This window comes from Geospiza fortis, unplaced genomic scaffold, assembly GCF_000277835.1.
Source record: "Geospiza fortis unplaced genomic scaffold, GeoFor_1.0 scaffold208, whole genome shotgun sequence".
NCBI lineage: Eukaryota > Metazoa > Chordata > Aves > Passeriformes > Thraupidae > Geospiza > Geospiza fortis.
Window position 1 is genome coordinate 1,280,673 of NW_005054468.1, and position 20,129 is coordinate 1,300,801.

The 20,129-nt window shown below is 37.0% G+C and overlaps 1 protein-coding gene across 1 annotated transcript in view; it reads left to right on the forward strand.

Annotated features, from left to right (window-relative positions):
• ST8SIA4 (ST8 alpha-N-acetyl-neuraminide alpha-2,8-sialyltransferase 4) overlaps positions 1–19,872 on the forward strand; it is a 49,425-nt gene extending 29,553 nt beyond the window's left edge. The window contains exon 5 of the mRNA XM_031062819.1: positions 17,738–19,872. Within this exon, the coding sequence (XP_030918679.1) occupies positions 17,738–18,020 (283 nt within the window). The 3' untranslated portion in view covers positions 18,021–19,872. The remainder of the gene's footprint in view (positions 1–17,737) is intronic.
• The last annotated feature ends 257 nt before the right edge of the window (positions 19,873–20,129 follow it).

Here is a 20,129-nt window from a genome sequence, read left to right on the forward strand (position 1 = left end):
TTTCCCTTACATAAAACTTGTGTTTCTGAAAACCATAAAAATGTGTTATAACTCCCATTTGATCGTTTCATACTCCTGTAAAAAACCTGTAGCTGTGCAATGGAGAAGCAAACTAGAAACATTTTTTGTAGTCTATTTTTGATGAACCAGTAACAGGACAGGAATCCACAGAGAGTGATGTTGGCCATATAGTATTAATAGAATTGAGAATATCTTCTCTTGGGATTTTTTTTTGACACATGAGATGAATTATCTGTTGATTCTGGCTAGAACATGTATGCATAAGAAAATTGTTAGGCTTCCTTCCTGTTTTTTTAAAGTGGTGTTTCCAAGATAAGACAATAATAAAAATTCTGCTTTCTTTTATTTTGATTGTAACGTCTTCCAAGTGTTTTTAAAGATGTGTGCATTTAGTTTTATCCTTGCTGATCTTCTGTGATGAGGAGAGGTTGTATTAAGCATCCAGCCAGTAACAGATTTCTTTAATGTTTAATTAACTACTGAGGTGATGTGGAAATAAGTGAACAAAGCTATAGCTATATACACTATATGGTTTGGCCTTTTGCTTCTGTCACTTCAAGTCATTGGGTTGTTAACATGAGAAGTGCTTCAGTGAAATAATACACTAGCACAAATATAAACAGTGGTGTCAGCATAGGAATGAGCAGTTTGGCTTAGTGCCTTCTGTAGCCTTGCTTTTTAATGCATATGAGTTCCTTTAAGAATGTTTAAATGGATTTGTTTGAAGTCTCTAAATTCTTGATGGTGTACAGGGAGTGTTTGAGATCAGAAGGACTGAGAAGTATGTGAGGATATTTTGTCTGGAATTTCCGAGTGCTAAGACTAATGGCTACTACTTTCTTCCCGAACATTTGTACCAAAATGTAGGTGCTGTGTGCACCTACATTAACATTGGTGTGTTAATAACGCACCAATGTTTTGGCTGCACCTGAATGGCACTTGCACAGCCTCAAAACTTCCCTGTTACTAAAAGGAAATGCCATGCAGTCCAGCATCATGCTCAGCAAGCAATACAACTATGGTAGCAGAATAAGAAGGTGAGAGGTGGTTCTTTCATTCACCTAGTAAGCTGTCTTTATCTTGATTCCTGACTTTACTTGGTTTTGCTCTTCCTGATCTTTTTCCACCCCACTGAGGAGTGGGGAGGGGAGTGAGAGCATCTGGGCAGTGTCAGGCCTACATGTGAAGGAAGGAATTTTTTTATTTGATACACAAGTCGTGTATAGGCTTTTCAGAGGCTAAGGGAAGCCTGTCAGCCTGTTTGAGTTCACATCAAAGAATTAGAACGTGAGAAGAAGGGTGAGCATTGCTCTATTTCAGACCCTTGTGAGGGTTAGGTCAGTGCTGACATGTCTGGTGTGATGTTTTAAGAACAGAACACGTTTTCAAGAAAATAACTGATTCATTAGGTGATAAATCTGGATTGTGCTCCTTTGCTGTCGGAAGGCTCACCATAGTTGAGGTAGATGCTAGTAATGCATGTGTTTTGGATGGAATGAGATTTGAAGTCTCTCACCAGTACTCATTTCCTTCCCATTCTAGACAGAAGTCTCTGTCCCTCTTTATTGTGTCTTGTGTGTTTCTTTCAGCAGAAGTTGCTCCTGTGAATCCTATTCTTAGGTATTATGCTTATTCTTATCCTCATTTGTAGCCATGAGGACCTATCTATACACATGTGAGAGGTTAGTGCTGTTTGGATTCATGTTAGGAATCCAATACTATAACACTGCTGTATTGAAGTCCTTTTCTGAGCTCTGTCCTTCTGTCTTCAACAGGTGAATTAATTGGCCATAAGAAAAATTAGGAAAATAATAGTTACTGCTGTAATGTGTAAAACAGAATTACTTTTATTCCTAACTTTTTAAAGCAATATTTTTAATAGACATATTATAGTTCCTATACTTCATGAGCACTGCAGAAACAGCTTATTGATGTTTTCTAGTCTGTATTTAGTGGAAGCAAGTGTCATAATTTGCATTTTTCTATCATATCTTTAGTGAAGTAGTCAAAGAAAATGGACTTAGCAAAAGTTCTTGCTAGAACTTGCTTTTTCATTTCACATTTATTTGTACTTTATTGTCTACCTCTGGGGTACAGGGGACTTTCCAAAGAAAGAGAAGACCCATAAAAGAATCTGAGATAGGGCTGTACCAAAAACAAATACAGTCCCTGGTTTCAGAACATTTTGGAGGCTCACAAGGTGGGGGGTTTTGTTTCCTTTTTTTTTTCATTTTAGTACAAGTGTGGGCACACCCACTAGCAGAATTGGCAGAGGGGAAATAAATGGGTATTTCACAGTCATACTGAAACCAACAGGTGTCACAGCTTATGCTGGTATCAAATCATTTAGTCTCAGATGAAATGTAATATACAGATGGGCTAACGAGGCTGTAGAAAGATTCATGTGTGGCTCAAACTTTATGGGTGAGGCCTTGCCTTTTTTGCCTTTTAGTCTATAATGGACAGAGCATTGAAACACAATAGGAAAAAGGTGGTTTACATAGCTCTCCATGACAAGAAGGTTTCAGAAAATAATCTCAGTGATCTCTTCCTTTGGAAATCAAGCAGTCATTTAAAAATCACTGAAGAGAAATCCTCAGGTCTGATAAAGACAATGTCAAAGAGAGAAAGCCCTCCCTCCATGCTGCAGTGTGTTCTCCTCTCTAAAAGGCATCTGCTGGAAGCTGTGTTGGGTGTGTGAAACCCTGGGAGCACAGCTGTGCTGTTGAAAAGTGAGTGACAAGCAGATAGGACAGCTCTGCCTGCTGTGGGAGTATTGCTGCATGCTGGCACTGAAAACAAAATACAGGTTTGACCCATAGATCACTGGTGGCAATTGGGATTTCTGCTGCTTACAAGGGATTTGTCATGAGTTTCCAGAGAGGAGTTTATTTGCTGTAGTTTGTGGGTTTCCCCCAGGGATGTTTCACAGTGGGAGCAGATCCTGAGAGATGATGCTTGCTGGCCCTGGAGTCTATTAGAAAATGAACTGAATGAATTCAGGAGAGAGAAAACAGGTTTGAGAAGATGTGGATAGAGGAAGATTTGGTTCATGCATATGTTAATGTCAGCTCTCTGAAGATGTTAGTAGCAAGCAATCTTTTCCAAATGAATCTGTTAAAAGAACAGTAGGCTTCTCACAAGCAAGAATACTACATAAAGACTGGAGAAGAGCACAAAATTATGCCTCAGATCTCCTTGTGTTAACTCATGGGATTGCTAAGCCACCATTGCTATTTTGGTATGATAATTATTCTCTGAAGCAGAGGTGAAAGAGAACAGGAAATCCATCTTTCTGGTTTTGTTTTCAAATTCTGTAAATTTGTTCATAATATGCATAGCAAGTTCTGGGCACAGAATATCTGGGAAAAGTGCCAATGTGTAAACACACTTTATTTCTATAGCATTAATGACTTAAAGTTGAGTAGCTTGAATTCAGACTGAAGATCTCACTTCAAATGACTGTTGGTTACATGGTTGATGGTAACTTAGTAAAGCCACTGACGATATACAAAGATAGCATTGTAAGTAGCAATAAGACAGCTCAGATTTTGTTTAAAGGCTTTAATCCATAATGTGATAACTTTTTCCTTTTAAAATCATTCTAAATACATTTGCACAACCTTTTTTTTCCTTTTTCTAAATTTGCTTTGTTTTAATCTTTCAGTCTAGTGGAGTGGGTATATGGTTCAGGATTCCTTCTTTATTTGATATATAACAGCAGTAATAAAGTGGAAAATAGTAGGTACTACCTACTGTATGCCTCTATTGATGCAGTGCAGATTTAAAGTGCGTAAAACCCACATAAAGAAAATAAAGCAAATTGTACAATACAGAGGACATATTTCTATTTTTCTAATACTAGCCAATAATGCAAAGTCTTTTGTCATTTTTCTCTTTACTCCTCTTGTATATAGTCAGAAGAGAAAATTATGCAGAAGGCTGTCAGATCAGAAAGCAAGCTAAAGACAGAAAACCTTTGGGGAGTAAAAACATCCAATTATCTTCTTACTTTTGAAATTTCTCTTTGGAAGTTACTGCTTGTAAAATCAGTAATGGGATCTGAAGCCTTACACATAGGTGTCATATTTGTTTCTGATGGATTGTAGAAGTGACTAAAAGCAATTTTTTCCTTTGTATATTGCATGTTCTTGTGAAACCAGTTGATGGGTTTGACAGAACTCCAGTCACATCCCATTGCTATTTAATGGGTATTTTGGTTGGTATTGTTTGCAGTGAGCTAGAATTTAATAGGATGTGAACAGTGATCATTCATTCCTTCTTTAAAGACAGAGGTCCTTTGGTGTGTGGACTCCAGTATTGTTCAGGTGTGCTTTTCATATTTAATGGATTTTGTAAGGCAATCTGCCACTTTGAGTTCCACATAAGCTGTGATGCAGCAAATTGTTTCTGTTCAAACACATTCTTCAACACACGCATGCTTCGGTGAATGTTTTTGACTGGTCAAAGGTTTTGTCTAACGTTTGGAGGTAAAGGAGTAACTTCTGCCTCCTCCATTTACTGAAGTAGTATACTTCTATTTATATGAAGCCTGCCTCTATCAGTTGGTTAATTCAATGAGAACCATGGGGCTTATGATGATGTCTCACTTCTGAGACAAATTTAAGAGAGTACGCTCTGTAATGAGTTGTCTCCTCTAAAGAGTTTCAACAATGCCCCTGCACCAGTATAAAACTAATAATAGAGGAAAGTGAAAAAAAAAACCAGTGGTTTATTAACAACAAAATGCCTCCAATGCAAGGAAGAAAAACAGCACTGAACCATCAGAACTTGTGTTCCACCCCACACTCACAGAGGAATGAAAACCCAAAAATGCCTGAAAAATTGGGAAAATATTGGAGAAATACCTCTTCCCAACACATGGTTCAAGGTAGCACCAACTTTCATTCTGAGGGAAGTGCAGCTTCCACAAGGAGTTTCAACAGGAGGCAAAAACCTGGTGGCTCTGTGGTATTGACCTCTACACAGCTGTCACGGCAGGCAAAAAAACTGGTGTAGAGCCTCTTGGTGTGCTTTCTCTCCCTTGGCTCCCTGAGGCTTGAGGCTGGAATGGGGCAGCCCTGCTCCCGCCAGTCACACTCCGTTCTCAGACCTGCAGCTGTTGTGTTCACCTCAAGGCAGATGAAAGATTTCTACTGCAGCTTCTTCAAGCCAGGGAAGGGAAAAGCTTTTGTCTGCCCCAACAAAACCAAGCTAGCCAAGCAGAACGAAACCTCACAGACCATGGAACACGTGTGCAGTGAGTCCTCGAAATTGCCCACCAAAACCCCTATAAGCTCCCCCATCCCCAGCCCTGCACATACCCAGTCCCAGGCCTTAAAGATATAGCAATCAATTTTGGGCATAAAGCAGAGGATCATGGAATAGACTATCATCATAAATCACTCCAAGACAGAAAGTAAAATCAGTAGCTTTTATATCTGATTCATTTGTTCTGGTTCATTTCACTGATCAAATTTAAGGTCCTGTAATGCATATTTTCTTTAATAATCTCTAAATAGGAGACTTCAGTTAAATTAAACTAATATTATAATTATTAAATTATTTTTATTAAATCAATACAAACCATATTTTATTCTATATAACTGAAGTTATATAGAGCTTCAATATATTTCATATATATTTATATATACAGAGAACTTCAAGAACTTCAAAATGTCTAACAAGTAGCATAGCAATGAACGTATTGTTTTACTGTATCCAGACCTGGTGTTGGGCATTATTGACTTCATCTGTAAAGGGCAGTTTGGCACAAGGTGGAAGCAGTTTAAAACCGTTTCTAGTCCAGTGAGCAAAGAGCATCCTGAACATAATTCTCAAATTTATAGGCTGCACTTATCAACATTACTTTCAGTATCAGTGCCATTAATGAAATGCTTTCAGATGAGGGCAGAGTACTCATCCTGGGATCATCTTTCTTTTGTAACCCTACTTAAAATGGAGTTGTTTTATTTTGCCTACATTTATAACTGTTTTGTTAGGATTGGACGCAGAATGGAAATTCAACACAGCTTTTCCTACCAAGCTTTTTCTTGTTTTAGGGTAGATTTAACAGGTGATGTAAGTGATTTTTTTTTTGGAAAATGGGCTTTCAAGAATACAGACCTATGGAATGGATGTTCTAGGCAACAGATAAATTATTCTGAAGTGATCAAAGGCAGAATTTAACAAATTGAGTATGTCCTTCCATTATTCTCTTTCTGATTCCCTACTATGCATAGTGGACACTGCATTTTATTCCTATTCTTCATATATGAAATTTTTCTTCTGAACATGACTGGTCATGCATGACTTGTCTGAATAGTCTTTTCAGAACTATTTGCATTGTTTTGAAAAGAGAGAAAATTAGATAGGATTTTTTTCTGTTACAGAAATATATTAATTGTCCATTAGCATAAGAACAGATATTCACTCACTAGGAAAGACTAGATCTAATGGTGAAAGCTAGAATAAAGACATGTTACTGATTTTAATTACAATCCTCCAGTAATATTCTGTTCAAATTTTTATAGGAAAAATGTAATCAATTATAAGTTGTTGTAATGTCTTCATAAAATATGAAGAATTAATGCTTTATATTATTAATTTTATGTCATAAAATATTAAAAATTAATATGAGTTTCTGAAGTCCATATTTTATGAATTTTATCTGAAGTTACCTGTGTGATTCAAAGCACTTAGCAATGTCCCCAGTCACTCTGGTACAGAATGTGTTATAACTCTACACTAAAGTTGCATAGTTTTTTTTTAGTCTACCATCCTTAAACTGAATTTTATTTTTTGAATAGCTTTGCTCCAACTGAAGGTTTTTCTATGTTCTTAATTTGGCATGGCTTACCCAGACAAGCTTTCACTAACACAGCTGAAGAATTTTATCCCATCGGTGGCACTCTTTTTACAAACCAAATTCCTCTTTCATTCCATTTGCCTATCTTTGGCATGAGGGATAGATTTTTAGTGGTAATTTTTAATGGAATATAATGTAATTTTTGTTATGCCCTCACCAACTCCCAGAAAAATCAGAACACCAGGACACATACTGACAAAGCACAGAAGTTCAAGATTAGTATGCACATTTGGTTTTACATACCCAACAGCACTGGTTCTGTATAACCAAGTTACTGTGGAAACATAGGTCAAATTCACTTCTTGGTACCTTTGCTGACCTAAGCCATTTTCAAGGTTTCCTGTCAAGGGACTGCTTCAATAGTCTTTCTGAGGCTTGAATAGCTACTCTGAGTATAATAAGGGTACTTTCAGGAAGGGAATAAGGCCGATAGAAAATAGGCTGTTTATTTATCATCCTGCCTGATCTCTGCCTATTAGAATTGCCCCTGTGGGTCAGGTGGGTTATACTCTTGAGTTCAGATTTCTCAGTTTAGCTCCAGAAAGATCACAGAGTGGGCTTGTGTTACTGTCATTCAGCTTGAGGATGGCTGCTGATAACAACCTTCCTGATGCCACAGACACAATCCCTGCCAAGGAAATCCACCAGCCACATCTGTCACAGCTGCCCTGGATCAACCTCTAGGTCCATAGAATTTTCCTTTAGCAGGGAACAGCAGCCATGTGCCACATCTAAGTGAAAAAGGAGCCCGAGAAAATGAGTGGAGTGCAAAGTAATTCTTTCTAGCAGTTGTTACCACTCACAGCCAAACTTTTTCTTCAGTGGAAGAGTCTACTTCTAAAACAGACCCAGCACAAACACGAGTCAAAATATAAGCTTAGTCTCTAAATGTCCTAAAATCTGAAAATATCTCTTTCCTGTGACTGCCTTCTCATGTTGCTATTAGGAAATGCTGGAGCTTTTCTGTACACTACACATTTGGGGGATTTTTCCTGACAATTTTTCCTACTTTCAAGCTTATCTCTCCCACCTTTTCATAAGTTTCTGTGTGTGGAATGGTGGTAGGTAATCCTATTTTACTGAGTAGAAAATTAGGTTTTTAAGATGAAAAAAATACTGTTGTGCCATCTTCAATCTGAATATGAATCATCCTTTTGCTTCCTTGTTTCTGTTTAATCCAAACTAATACCAGTACCCTTTCTAGAGAAGAAAAGAAATAATATTTTCAACCTATACAAGAGAGAAAAAAGCCACTGACACCCTCTGAAACCATTTGTAGCCCTATTTATTTAAAATATAGTTGTATCCCTTTCTTAGAATTTTCTTAGGTTCTATTCTTAGAATTGGGCCCAGTGTGCTTTCTAAAATGGCAATCCCACACTACTTTTCCAGACAAGGTTTTTTCTTTTGCAGCTGAGCTTTATAATTATAGACATGGGTAAATAGTTTATCTTCTGAGGTTTCATGCAGAAGGAATGAAACAAAGGAGAAAGGAGGACTATAAAATTATGGCAAATAGCTGCTTAGATTCACTATTCAACCGGGTGGTTCTATTTCTTACTTTTTTATTAGATACCCTCTCTTTTGTGTTTTATCATTGCTACTGTATGTTGCCACAGATATTGTATGTCACTTAGATTTGACTGTTTATCTTACATTTGACTGTACCATCTAAAAACATCTCCTGACATTTCAAATCCTCATAAAGTCATGCATGCTTCTTGATCACCATTTTTACATCTACCAGTCACACTGTTCAAATGTTCTCCAACATTTTTGAGGTTTTAAAACCTTAAAAACTTTTAAAACCTTAGTCCTTAATATTTCCATATTTTTAAATGGTTCCATAGAACAAGATAAAAATATGCAAAATAATAAATAGTTGTTAAACCCATTAGAACTGTAAAGGGAATTTTAAAAAGCCCAGAAGTGCAGCAGTTTTTAACAAATGTGGAACAAAAAGTAGTTTACTTGATGCAGGTTCAGTCTGTATTAATCAAAACCAGATTGATTTGAAATTACACACTGGCATATTGACTTTCACTTTATAATTGTGAAGGTAGTTTATTAATTTATAATGTCTATGTGGGGAGTAAAAGAAAAAATTGTTGCAACACTGCAAGTTTATCACTGTTGGATTCTATTTTATGGCTACAAATTGAATATAGAAAATGTTTTTTGAGTGATTAGGATTTTTTAACCTGAAGGAAACATTAACATGTCTTCATATGTATATGAGCTGGAAATATACACTCACTGCCCAGAAAGCCAATTGTATCCTTGGCTGCTTCAAAAGGAGCATGGCCAGCAAGTCAAGGGAGTTCATTCTGTCCAATCTTGCTCTGCTGAAACCCCACTTGGGAGTCTTGCATCTAGCTCTGGAGTCTTCAACAGAAAGAAGACAGGGACCTGCTGCAGCGGGTACAGAGCAGGGACACAGAAATGATCATAGGGCTGGAGCATCCCTCCTCTGAGGAAGGGCAGAGAGAGATCGGCTTGCTGAGCCTGGAGAAGAGAATAGTCCAGGGACACCTTACTGTGGCCCTCCAGTACTTGAAGGGAGCCTACAAGAAAGCTGGAGAGGGAGAGACTTTTTACTGGTCTCTCCAAGAGAGCACAAAGGACAGTGGTTTTGAGCTAAAAGAAGGTAGGTTGGGATTAGACAGAAGGCAGAAATGTTTTATCATGAGGCTGTTAAGACACTGAAACATGTTGTTCAGGGAGGTTGTGGATGTTCCATCACTGTAATTGCTGAAGGCCAGGTTGGATGGAGCTTTGAGCAACCTGGTCTAGTGAAGTATATCCATGCCCAGAACAGGGGGAGAGGACTAATTGATCTTTAAAGGTCTTGCCCAACTGAATCAATTCTGTGATTCTCTAATTCATAGAATTCTGTATTTTGCTCCATTATCTGCACTGTAGGCATATGTTATTGTCCGACTATGTCACAGAAATAACATAGCCATGGAACACCTACTGGAAGATCTGTCTCTTTCCATCATATTCCATTGATGAGCTGATCTGTCAGAAAGGAAAATCTTTTCTCCAGAAGTTTCTTGACTTTCTGAGCCTGTAAAATATACTCTAGGTCTGTTTTCCTGCACCTTTGCTATGTGTTTGTGTGCTCATCTAGTGCAACTGTAATCTCAAATTATTTATAGATGAGTTCTTCTAAAATTAAGCTGCGTTTCACTCTTGAAAATGGTTTTGTGTGTGAGTTGAGTGAGCAACACTTCTTAGCAGAGGCATGTACTGTGCTAGTGTGTCAGCTGATGACTTTCATGACTCTGAAGCAAGGGTACACATTTAAGTCTTCATGCAGTAGAAAACTAACCATATTTACTGGCAAAGGGTCAGGTCTCTTTTTCATCTAAATGGATTCCTGAGGGCTTAAATAATTTTTAAAACGTATTGATGGATATTCTTGACAAGTTTCATAGCAATATAAGTAAGTAGCCTTTACTTTCCCTTGTTGTCCTGTAATGTGATATATTCAGCTCAAAACAGTTTCTAACATTTCTAACTACTAAAGAGGCAGATCAGGACAGAATCTTGATGTTTTGATAGAGCTTTGATGGAGTTTCAGCTCTTCATAAAGTGCATTATTCTTTTTAATGAAAGACTTTTTCTATGTGTGCTCTTTGAAAATATTGTACACTGAAAACTTTCAAGTAGATCTTGTGCACTCAGCAGTGCTTTTGTGCTGCTGTCACATTTTCTGTGTTGTTGTTCACACTTTAATTCTTTCACACTTTAGATTCCTTGTGTGCAGCATTCTGCACAAAGCATATCTCAGTAAGAAAAAGAAAAATAGTGCATTTTTAATTAAAACATTCACATAAATTGAGAGGGTAAATTGAAGAGTTGTTCCTGTCATTGGTGTGATTAATCCCACTGAAGACAAGAAAGCACAAGGAAAGGCTTGTTCTTTGAATTTGAGGAAGAAACATGCCCTAATACTTTCTTTAGAAAACAGATGTTAGGTCCAAGATCATAAAAGTTGCTATTTAAGAGATCCCTTTCTAGTCTGTAGTCTTACCAGTGCCAGGTGTCAACACAGAAATGTAGAAGAAAAGTTAGAAATAGAGGAAAATTACCCTGTGATATATGCATCACCAGCAGCTGAGCAAACTTTTGAGTTTCATCTGCACCATTGGGTTTATGAACATTGACAAGTTGTGGGTTTTTTAGTCAGTTGGTCAATGGCATCCAAACATCCTATTGCCTTGAATTCCCAGTTCAGTGTTGTATTGTGTAAAAAGTACTTTCATCTGTTTATTTCACGCCTTATTTGAGACCTAATAAATGTCTTTACTGAGTCAGTTACTTTTTATGTTACAGTGCTTGTGTTAAAGTAGTAATTAAATTCCTATTTGCCACCTTCACCACTTCATAATTTTGGAGTGTTTTGCATCTTCCCATCTAATTGTCTCTTTTTCCAGCTATTCTCTCCTCATACAGAAGTTACTTTATTCTTCTAATAGCATATGTCGCTTTACTCTGTGTCTTGTCCCATTCTGAAGTATTTTTTGAGGAAGTGTAATCAAGACAATATACATCCTCTAGCTTCTCACACAGACATGCTTGAGTAACACTGAAATGTTTTGTCATCTTTCAAAATCTTTTTTCTCCTAGCTTCCTATTGATGTTAATATTTTAACTTCAAAAATACCATACATGACTTCTCAGAAAGCTCTTTTTAAAAATATTCTCTCTGTCTGTAAAAGGATCAGAATTTCAGTGACAGCCAGGTATGTTAAGTAGGTTTGCTTGGAGATCAGCTTGGATATCTCAAGAAACAGAGCTCGATATATAATCTTTTGAGCTATTCAGAGTTTAAGCATATATGTTTCCTCAGATTCACCCCTGTCCAGAACAAGGAATTCAAAATCCATTGAAATATAAACAACCAGATTCTGAATCTCTTTGTGCTATGACATCTTATGGAATTTGTAAATAAGGCAAATAAAGATGCTAAGTACACTAAATTACCTGGTATTTGAATGTAACCCATCATATCTGATTTTCTGTGTCTGAGACAACACTTCACTCTGAGTACAGCCATGAGAAAGCACATCTCATGTTTTTAGTCACAAGTCATCTATTCCATAGTAACAGGATAAACAATTGTAATTTGAATTCCCCATATATATTTCCATTCATATAATGTAATGAATATTGGAATCAATTGTTTCCTGTATTAGTCATTGTAATAGAGTGTCCTCAGAACATCATTTTAACATTAACTGTTTTTAAAACAGATATCTGTGGGTTTATGTGTTTATTTTCATTTAATTTTTGTCAATACCTGCAAGAAGTCATTCTCAGGTAGTAACATGCTATTCAATTGACATTCCTCTGGCAGTCATGCTGATAGTAGAACATTCCATTTTCATAAATATGAGGATATCTTGCTAGATATAGGTGCAAGTCTGGTGGATTTGACTGTATATTTAACTATAGGTGACATTTTGATCTGGTAGAAACAGGTTTAATATTTTTAAAGGCCAAAATATTGAAGTGCCATAAACTCAAATGTGTCAAAGTGATCTTTTAATAGTGCTTACAGTTGTAAATAATTTATTTATCTCATATTCACCAGGGCAGACTTTCACTTTTTTCATTGCTTTTTTTTAATGTAGACAGTTTCCCACTCAAGCATCTTTGAGCCCCCTTAAAACACAAAAAGTATTTTCCAACTGAAACAAGCTAAACAGTGAGCTGTTTAGAGGTGATTGGGCTGGTGTCACGATACACTGGTACAAGCGGGCATCGTGATGGTTTGTTAATTGATCTCAGAGTGGAGAAAAAACACGGTGGGGATTTCAATATTAATCAAGACAAATACACCTTTTATGGAATGACCACAGCAAATGTGATAGAGGGATTTAGAAGGGAAGAAAGGAGATGCGAGAGAGAGGGAGAGAGAGAGGGGGGAACAGGTATAGCTACCAACACAGGGACGAAATCCTCGATGGTCTGGACACCAGGGGAATTGTCACATCAGTGAGAAACTCAAAGTCCTGGTTAACTGAGGGGTCTATTATAGTCTTTTGCCAACGGGGGAAACAGATCTTGAAATCACCAAGGGGGAACAGATACAATAAAGAATAAGTCTGTTGAAATTGCTGAGGGGGAACAGGTATTGAGAACGGATACAGACAGCCCATGTTCTCAGCAGTGAGCGAGACCCATTGTTTTCTTGGTCCAGAGAACACACCTGGGCTCACTTTGCTCGGGCCAGCAGCACCCCCCCACCGTGTTAGGATTACAGGGGTCTCAGTCCTTGGGAGGGGGCTTCAATCTCCATCCATCACAGTGGTAGTGAAGCAGATGAAGGGTTTTCTCTGAGGGACCACCAAAGTTGCCCCTGAAAGTCATTTGGCCGAGATGTGGGGAAATTCATGGGCCATTGTCATGAAGCAGGCACAAGATCCTTGGCAGGCCCTGCTAGAAGCAGTAAACCATGTGGCACTGTCAACACAGCTGTGAATAATCGCTTGGTGGGGCATCCACCTCAACCAGGCCAGAACTCTGAATAGGGTCTTCAATAGGGTCTCTGTTCTTGCGACAGTTGTGAGGCAAAAATTAGGGAAACTTCAGACCATCTCTTTCAGCTGGAGCACAGGCCCAGCCGCAGTGGCTGAGAAGCCCTCCTTGGAGAAAGATGTTGGACTGAGATCTGTCAGAGGTCTGCTGACATTCCTTCCAATACAAATAATGACATGATGCTTCTAAAAGTCATTATCACTGAGAAGTTTAGGTTTTGTACCAATGCCTCAATTAAAAAAAATCAATTCTTTATATAAATTTACGGCTTTTTGTAGTATCTTAGTGGAGACAAATAAGGATCTTTGCCAAAAAATACATTTTTACATAAAGAATTGTAAAACATATCTTTTATTTATGGTGTGGAACTGCATATAGGAACTACGTTTCATTAAGGTAGTAATAAAAAGGAAGCAAAAAACATGCATGTTTAAAGCATCAAAAAGGTTTTTTTTCATCTGAAATATAATGCTGGCAGAAATCCATTATTGACAGTATTTCATTCTGGTACTAACAGAAATACCAAAAATGTCTTTGATTATTTCCTTTTTTTAATGTAAAATACAGTGAAACATGCAAGAGATCATTGTTCAAATTTTAAAATCATGTGAAATCTATTTGAAATATGTATGCTCTGTAAAAAGAATGGATTGTAGAAGAGAGATCCATATTGGACTGTGTGAAAGTGTTCTTGGATGTGTGGCCATGACTCACTACCTAATTTGTCTGAAGTGGGTAAGCAGTTTTGAAGGCAAAGATGCTTGGAGTTGGGATGAGGAGCTGAGGTGAAAATAGACCGAATGATTGTAGAAGCACAAGGACATTTCACAGGAACCACTGCCTGCTCAAATACCCTTTCTTTTCATGGAAGAGTCATTTTTAGTACTCTCCTGCTGTCAGCAGGGTGACCCTTACTGTTACAGTATATTATGGGGCTTTTTAGTTACCTGTTGCAAACATGGTATTTATTAACAGCAATTTTATAAAATGCAAGTACATGGACCTAAGTACAGATCTGACCTTCCTTTCATTGCAGACGGTTCAACATACTCTCTATTTGTGCTTACTCACTTACCCTAGAGATTACTTTTAACTTTTGAGCATACATTGAAATTCATGGTATCTTGGCAATGTCTTTACTACATTACCATCAGCCATATATTTTAAAGTAATTTGAAGTGAGATCTCTTTAAATTCAAGCTACTCAACTTCAAGTCACAGGAATTATAGGATTAAAAGAGTGTTTATGCATTGGCGCATTCACTAATCTTCAATAAATTCAGGCTTCAGGCCCCACAAAAGAGTTGTTTTAGCATGAGACATCAAGAAAATGAGTAGTGGTGCACTGTGTCGCCAGTTACAGACTTCATAGTGATGACTGTTTTTTCACATGGTGAGATCCACCCAGTCCTGTCAGTTAAGCTGATGCTGTATCCAGTTGGAAAATCAGGAACTGGTCACAGTTGAAAATCTAGAGATATGAGAAACAAGAGAGATTCTCATTCAATTCTATAGTTAGTTGCTTCCTTCATGATGTAATCTTACTTAAACAGAAAATGAGTGCATCCCAGAAAAGTATATGGGGAGAGTATCTTTATGCTTTAAACTAAAGCTGTAATAAAACTCCAGAAACTAAAAACAGGTACAAAGATGCTTATTGCTTAAAGCATCTATAACATCGATCACCCCTAATCAGCCTTCACTCAGAGATCAGAATAGGTACCTGAGCGACTGAAAAGTTTGCATATATCTTTCAGATCAAAAAGGCTACTTGAGATTTGTGTCACCACTTGATAATTCTATTCATTCAAGCAGACGTTGGGAGCCAGGAATTTGCAGAGATAAATGATCTTTGGGAAGCATCAGCCTAGCGCTGAGTGCCTCCAACTGTTTCATTTGTTGCATTTCTTTTCTTTTTTTTTTTTTTTAATCTGAAGTATAATTGATCCCAAGTTACAAAATTGTTATAGTAATTACATCAAGGACTATATTTTCAGTATATATAGAGAGAGATTTTGGGTATCTTTTCAATTTTAAGAAATACCAAATAGTTAAACTTCTGGTTTGTATAATACCTGAGTATAACAAACAGAAGAGAATATACGTTTTTATACTCTTAAATTGTAAGAGGGTCTTCATTGCATCTTATTCATTACATACTTATTTCTGCACAGAAATGCTTAAGATATAATGTCCTTTTCATATTTACCTGTTTACTAATTTAATTTTCTGCCATGAGCATCCTATTCCTGGAGGGTTGAAATTCAGCTGGAATGATAGTGGTACCCTGTAGTACCAGATGCATCAATTTTAACTGCTCTTTGGCTAGAAACACTAATGTTAGATGGATGACTGCATGAGACTAAAGTACCGACTTCTCAAGAGACAGCTACTTTTAGCGCTATGAAGTGCTAAAAGTGTTCCGATTTCTTTCTCCAGCAACTTTTCCATAAACAAACATTTATTTTCTAGAATGGAGTCTCTCCTTTCGTTTCTCATCTTAGAGTTGCAGCTTATTAGAGTGAAAACTGCTTAGCATGTTATGTCTAAAACGTGGCGTTTATGAAGACAATAAAAAATTATATATGCATGTGTCATTTGTAGATGTACCCATTCCCAATTGCATTCCACCCTTAAATAAGCTTTTTACCATCCTGTTTTTACCATCCTGTTTTTAGACAAGTGAAATTCTCCCTATAGTGGCTTTGGAGAAGCAGTTACTCAGCTCAGAACTGTTTTCTGCTTACAGGGTCCTTCAGCTTTCAAAAAATAAACTTCAGTATAATGCAAACAAACAAACAAACCAAATTTTTAAAAAGCCAACAGCAACAGAACAAAAAAAATCAAAGAACCCACCAAAAATACCAAACTAGCTTTCACATGCATACCTATCTATGATTCAAAGCTATGGTTTTGGCAAAGAATGAAACTGAAAAGGCCAGTTTCAGTGGGATCGTTAATTTAAATGTTGCATATTAACTGCTGCTTTTAACATACTTTGAGCTTTGATTAAAGGCATAGTTTTGCTGTCCTGTCTCATACTGGGGGCGTGGGACATTCCTTCTACTACATCATTAATGCCTTTATAGGACTCTGGATGTATAATTTTAAGTTTCAGCCTTATTGAAATCCCATTTAAAACAAGGCTAACTCTGGTCTGGTGAGGCTTTTCTCACTTGACCTTTTTCCTAGACTGTGGTAGAAGCAATTCACAGCCTACAACTAAGAGTACAGTGCCACACTGCAATGATTTTACATTTGTGTGGTAATGCTAAGTCATGCTTACTTCCCTTACTTGCAGTAACACAATTCCACAGTCCAATCAGTATAGCTGTGTGCATGGCTGTTGCTTGTCCGAGTTAAAAAAATGACCAGGTTTAAGAATCTAAGTGACCTTTTTCATTTTCATTAAGTACTATTGTACTTTCTATTGAATCAGACCTGGGAGAAGTGTTTTGCCAGCAATAGCTGGCACTGTTTTAATGACGTTCTAATTTTAAAGGTTAGAGATGTAGAACAGTGTTGGTGACAGACTTTGAGGGTACTAACATGAGCTATGTGCTGGAATCCAGCTAAGTTTCCATTTGTGTCTTAGAAAACTCTCTGCTGCTTTTAAAGCCATAAGCAGACTTCTTGGTACTGGCTCAGGAAAACTGTCCTGTAGCCTCAGTCCGACCACTGAATGTTTGAGTACAAAACAAAACCTTTTAAAAATCAGTAGTGTTAAGGTTTTGCTTATCTGGAGACTGCCTTTAACAACAGGTAGTTTTATGTGTTTAATCACAAGGAAGTAAATCGAGCTTCTCTTTTACTGACTTCTGAAAGTTACATTCTTAACTTAGGTGTATCATTTCCATTTGCTTTCTATTTAGACAAGCAATCTATGAAGTGACCACCAGACCAATCAAATATTCAGCATAGGGCTCACTTGATCACATGAACTGGATACCACAACGGGTCAGATTTTTTATAGCAGGAGACTGTTCCCTGATCCGGCTGAGGAGGTTAACTACAGTCTTCTAGCTTCTGCAGATATGATGTTGTGTTGGAATTAAAGCCTGAACTAAGTCTCTTAGTTGGCCAGGTTTTTTCCAGCACTGTGCTAAGGTTTCCCTTTACCTCTCCTAGGAGGAATAAATGTGCCATTATGAACAGTGTCATTATGATCTCAGTTTAGAGAAAAGGAGACTTTTACCTTTTCATCGTGTAAAATGAATCCATAGTCGATAAAATAAGTTCACAGAATTTATTCACGTGAAGTTGTATGAGTTTGTTAATGCACTTTTTCTTTCTTCGCAGCTATTGGCTGACAAACAAGGTGCACATTAAACGACCCAGCACTGGTCTTCTCATGTATACACTTGCTACCAGATTTTGTGATGAAATTCACCTGTACGGATTTTGGCCATTCCCAAAGGATTTACTTGGAAAACCAGTCAAGTATCACTATTATGATGATCTGAAGTATCGGTACTTTTCTAATGCCAGTCCTCATAGGATGCCATTAGAGTTTAAAACATTGTATGTGTTACATAACAAAGGAGCACTTAAATTAACAACAGGGAAATGCATACAGCAATAAAGCACTAGTATTGTACAATAAATACAGAATACACACCTCATCATAAAGATCATAAAGATGATGTGAAATGGCAGTGGGACCACTGTGGGGATTTGTTTCAATACCCACGAAGTTATTGGAAGAACGTGTTATATCAGAAGTACATAACCAGCTATTATACCTGTAAAGTGCTATATAACTAAGCTATCCTGACAGCAAGGGTTTAAGTGCCACTTTTACTAAAAAGAAAGCTTGAATGTATGCTCAGTAGTGTTTACAGGATGCAGTGACACATTCATCACAAATTAAAGAAGAAAAAGAGCCTGCCAATTTGCAGCTGTGGTCAGACAGCCCACGCAGGAATACCCAGTGGATGGAATATTTACTTGAGTAAATAAATCAGGCTTCGGCAGAAAATGTCATGATGGATTTAAGTAGAGAAAGTGAAGTCTGTAAGATCAAAAAAATTAGTAAATGCCTTCAATCAGAGAACTGTTTCTGATATTGTATTATAACTTCAGTTTTTGTTGCTGTTTTTATTGCCGTTGGTTGGGTTTTGTTGCTTTTAAGTTTTGGAGCCCTTACAAGATTTCAAGGAATGTTATGAGTAATTACATTTTTTATCTTATGGGATTGTCTTAAGGAAAGAAGATTTGTAAGCATAGGAGGATGGAGCGGAATGTCAAATATTTTACCGAGTGTTATTGTGTCGCATCCTGCTGTCACACATTCCTCAACATCCCAATTGTTTTTCTAGATACCCAGTACCCATTACATGAAACCACACAGATACCATTTTGATCTGACTTATAAGTTTTTCTCTCCTGTAGAGATTTGAAGGCATTCAAGAGGGTGCCCTTATTTTCAGTGCCAAAGATAACTTTTATACACATTTTTCCCTTATCTTGTAGAAATGTTGTGGATTCATGTTTCTTTGCTGCTTAAAGGAACATATTCTTTGTTATTTATATTTTTTAAGCATCTCAAATCAAAGCTCTTTTATAGACTTCACATATAGAATTCTTCAGAAAAATCTGCAAAGGAGTAAAGAAATTCCTTCATGTATTCAAATACATATGTGTGTATATCTATCTATATATATATATATACACATGTATGTATGTATATAGTTTTATCCTTGGTGGAAAGAAAAGGTCTAAAGAAACTCAGGTGACAGCAGAACTAAAGGGAAAAAAAAGACCTAGCCAATTAATGGGAAAAGATGTAGATCGTACAGTTCTTTTAAACTTCTAATGCTGTTAAATGATCTCTTTATTTAATATACCTCTTGTATAATTTAGATGTTCTGATGTGTAATTGACTGAAATAACACATTATCTCACAGTTGGTTTTTTGATCATCAGTCTTGTTTATCCAAAAAAAGAAGAGTTCTTTCACTTCCTTCTTTCCAAGAAAAAAGAAAACAAGAAATTACAGGAGTATAGGAGAGAGTGGAGTGTCAGTACAGCACACATTAAGGAATAAAACTTGTTGTCCTATCATGTATTTTAGTGCTAAAGGAGCACTAAATAGGTTAACATCATGGTTTCATATCTTTCCTGTTATGCTTGGCTAAGGAGTAGGCGTGCAGGTATAATGTATGGATATTTTCTTGTTATATTTTCAGAGCTACATTAGGTCTTGATCTCCAAATATGATATTCAGCATATCTACTGAATTTTTAATTAGTTTGAGCAATTTCATATGTTTTACCAATCTCACAGACATTTATTAGCTGAAAATGCTCTTTATTACCCATTTTCTTAAGTTCATGTATTTCATTATGCATGATTGGAGATCTGGGATTATTGGTAGCTAAATCAGTGCCTTGCGGTCAAATATTACAGGAAGTAGAAAGTCAGTTTTGTTATTTTTAAGACCCTATTCACCAGACTCTTGTACTTAGGACAGTTTACTGTGGCCACATGCTAATGTGCAATAAGTGGTCCTAACATGAAACTCACTGAAACCAAGGCATCATGAGGAAGTAAACAGCCATGCAGACTGGAATGTGTTTTATTTGGTGTTTATAAACCAGAGGGTGCTATTTGTTCTCTATGTACACCTTCATTTTAATACAAGGTTATTTCTTCAATTAAGGGTAAGCATATTCTTCTTCTTGCTGTTAGG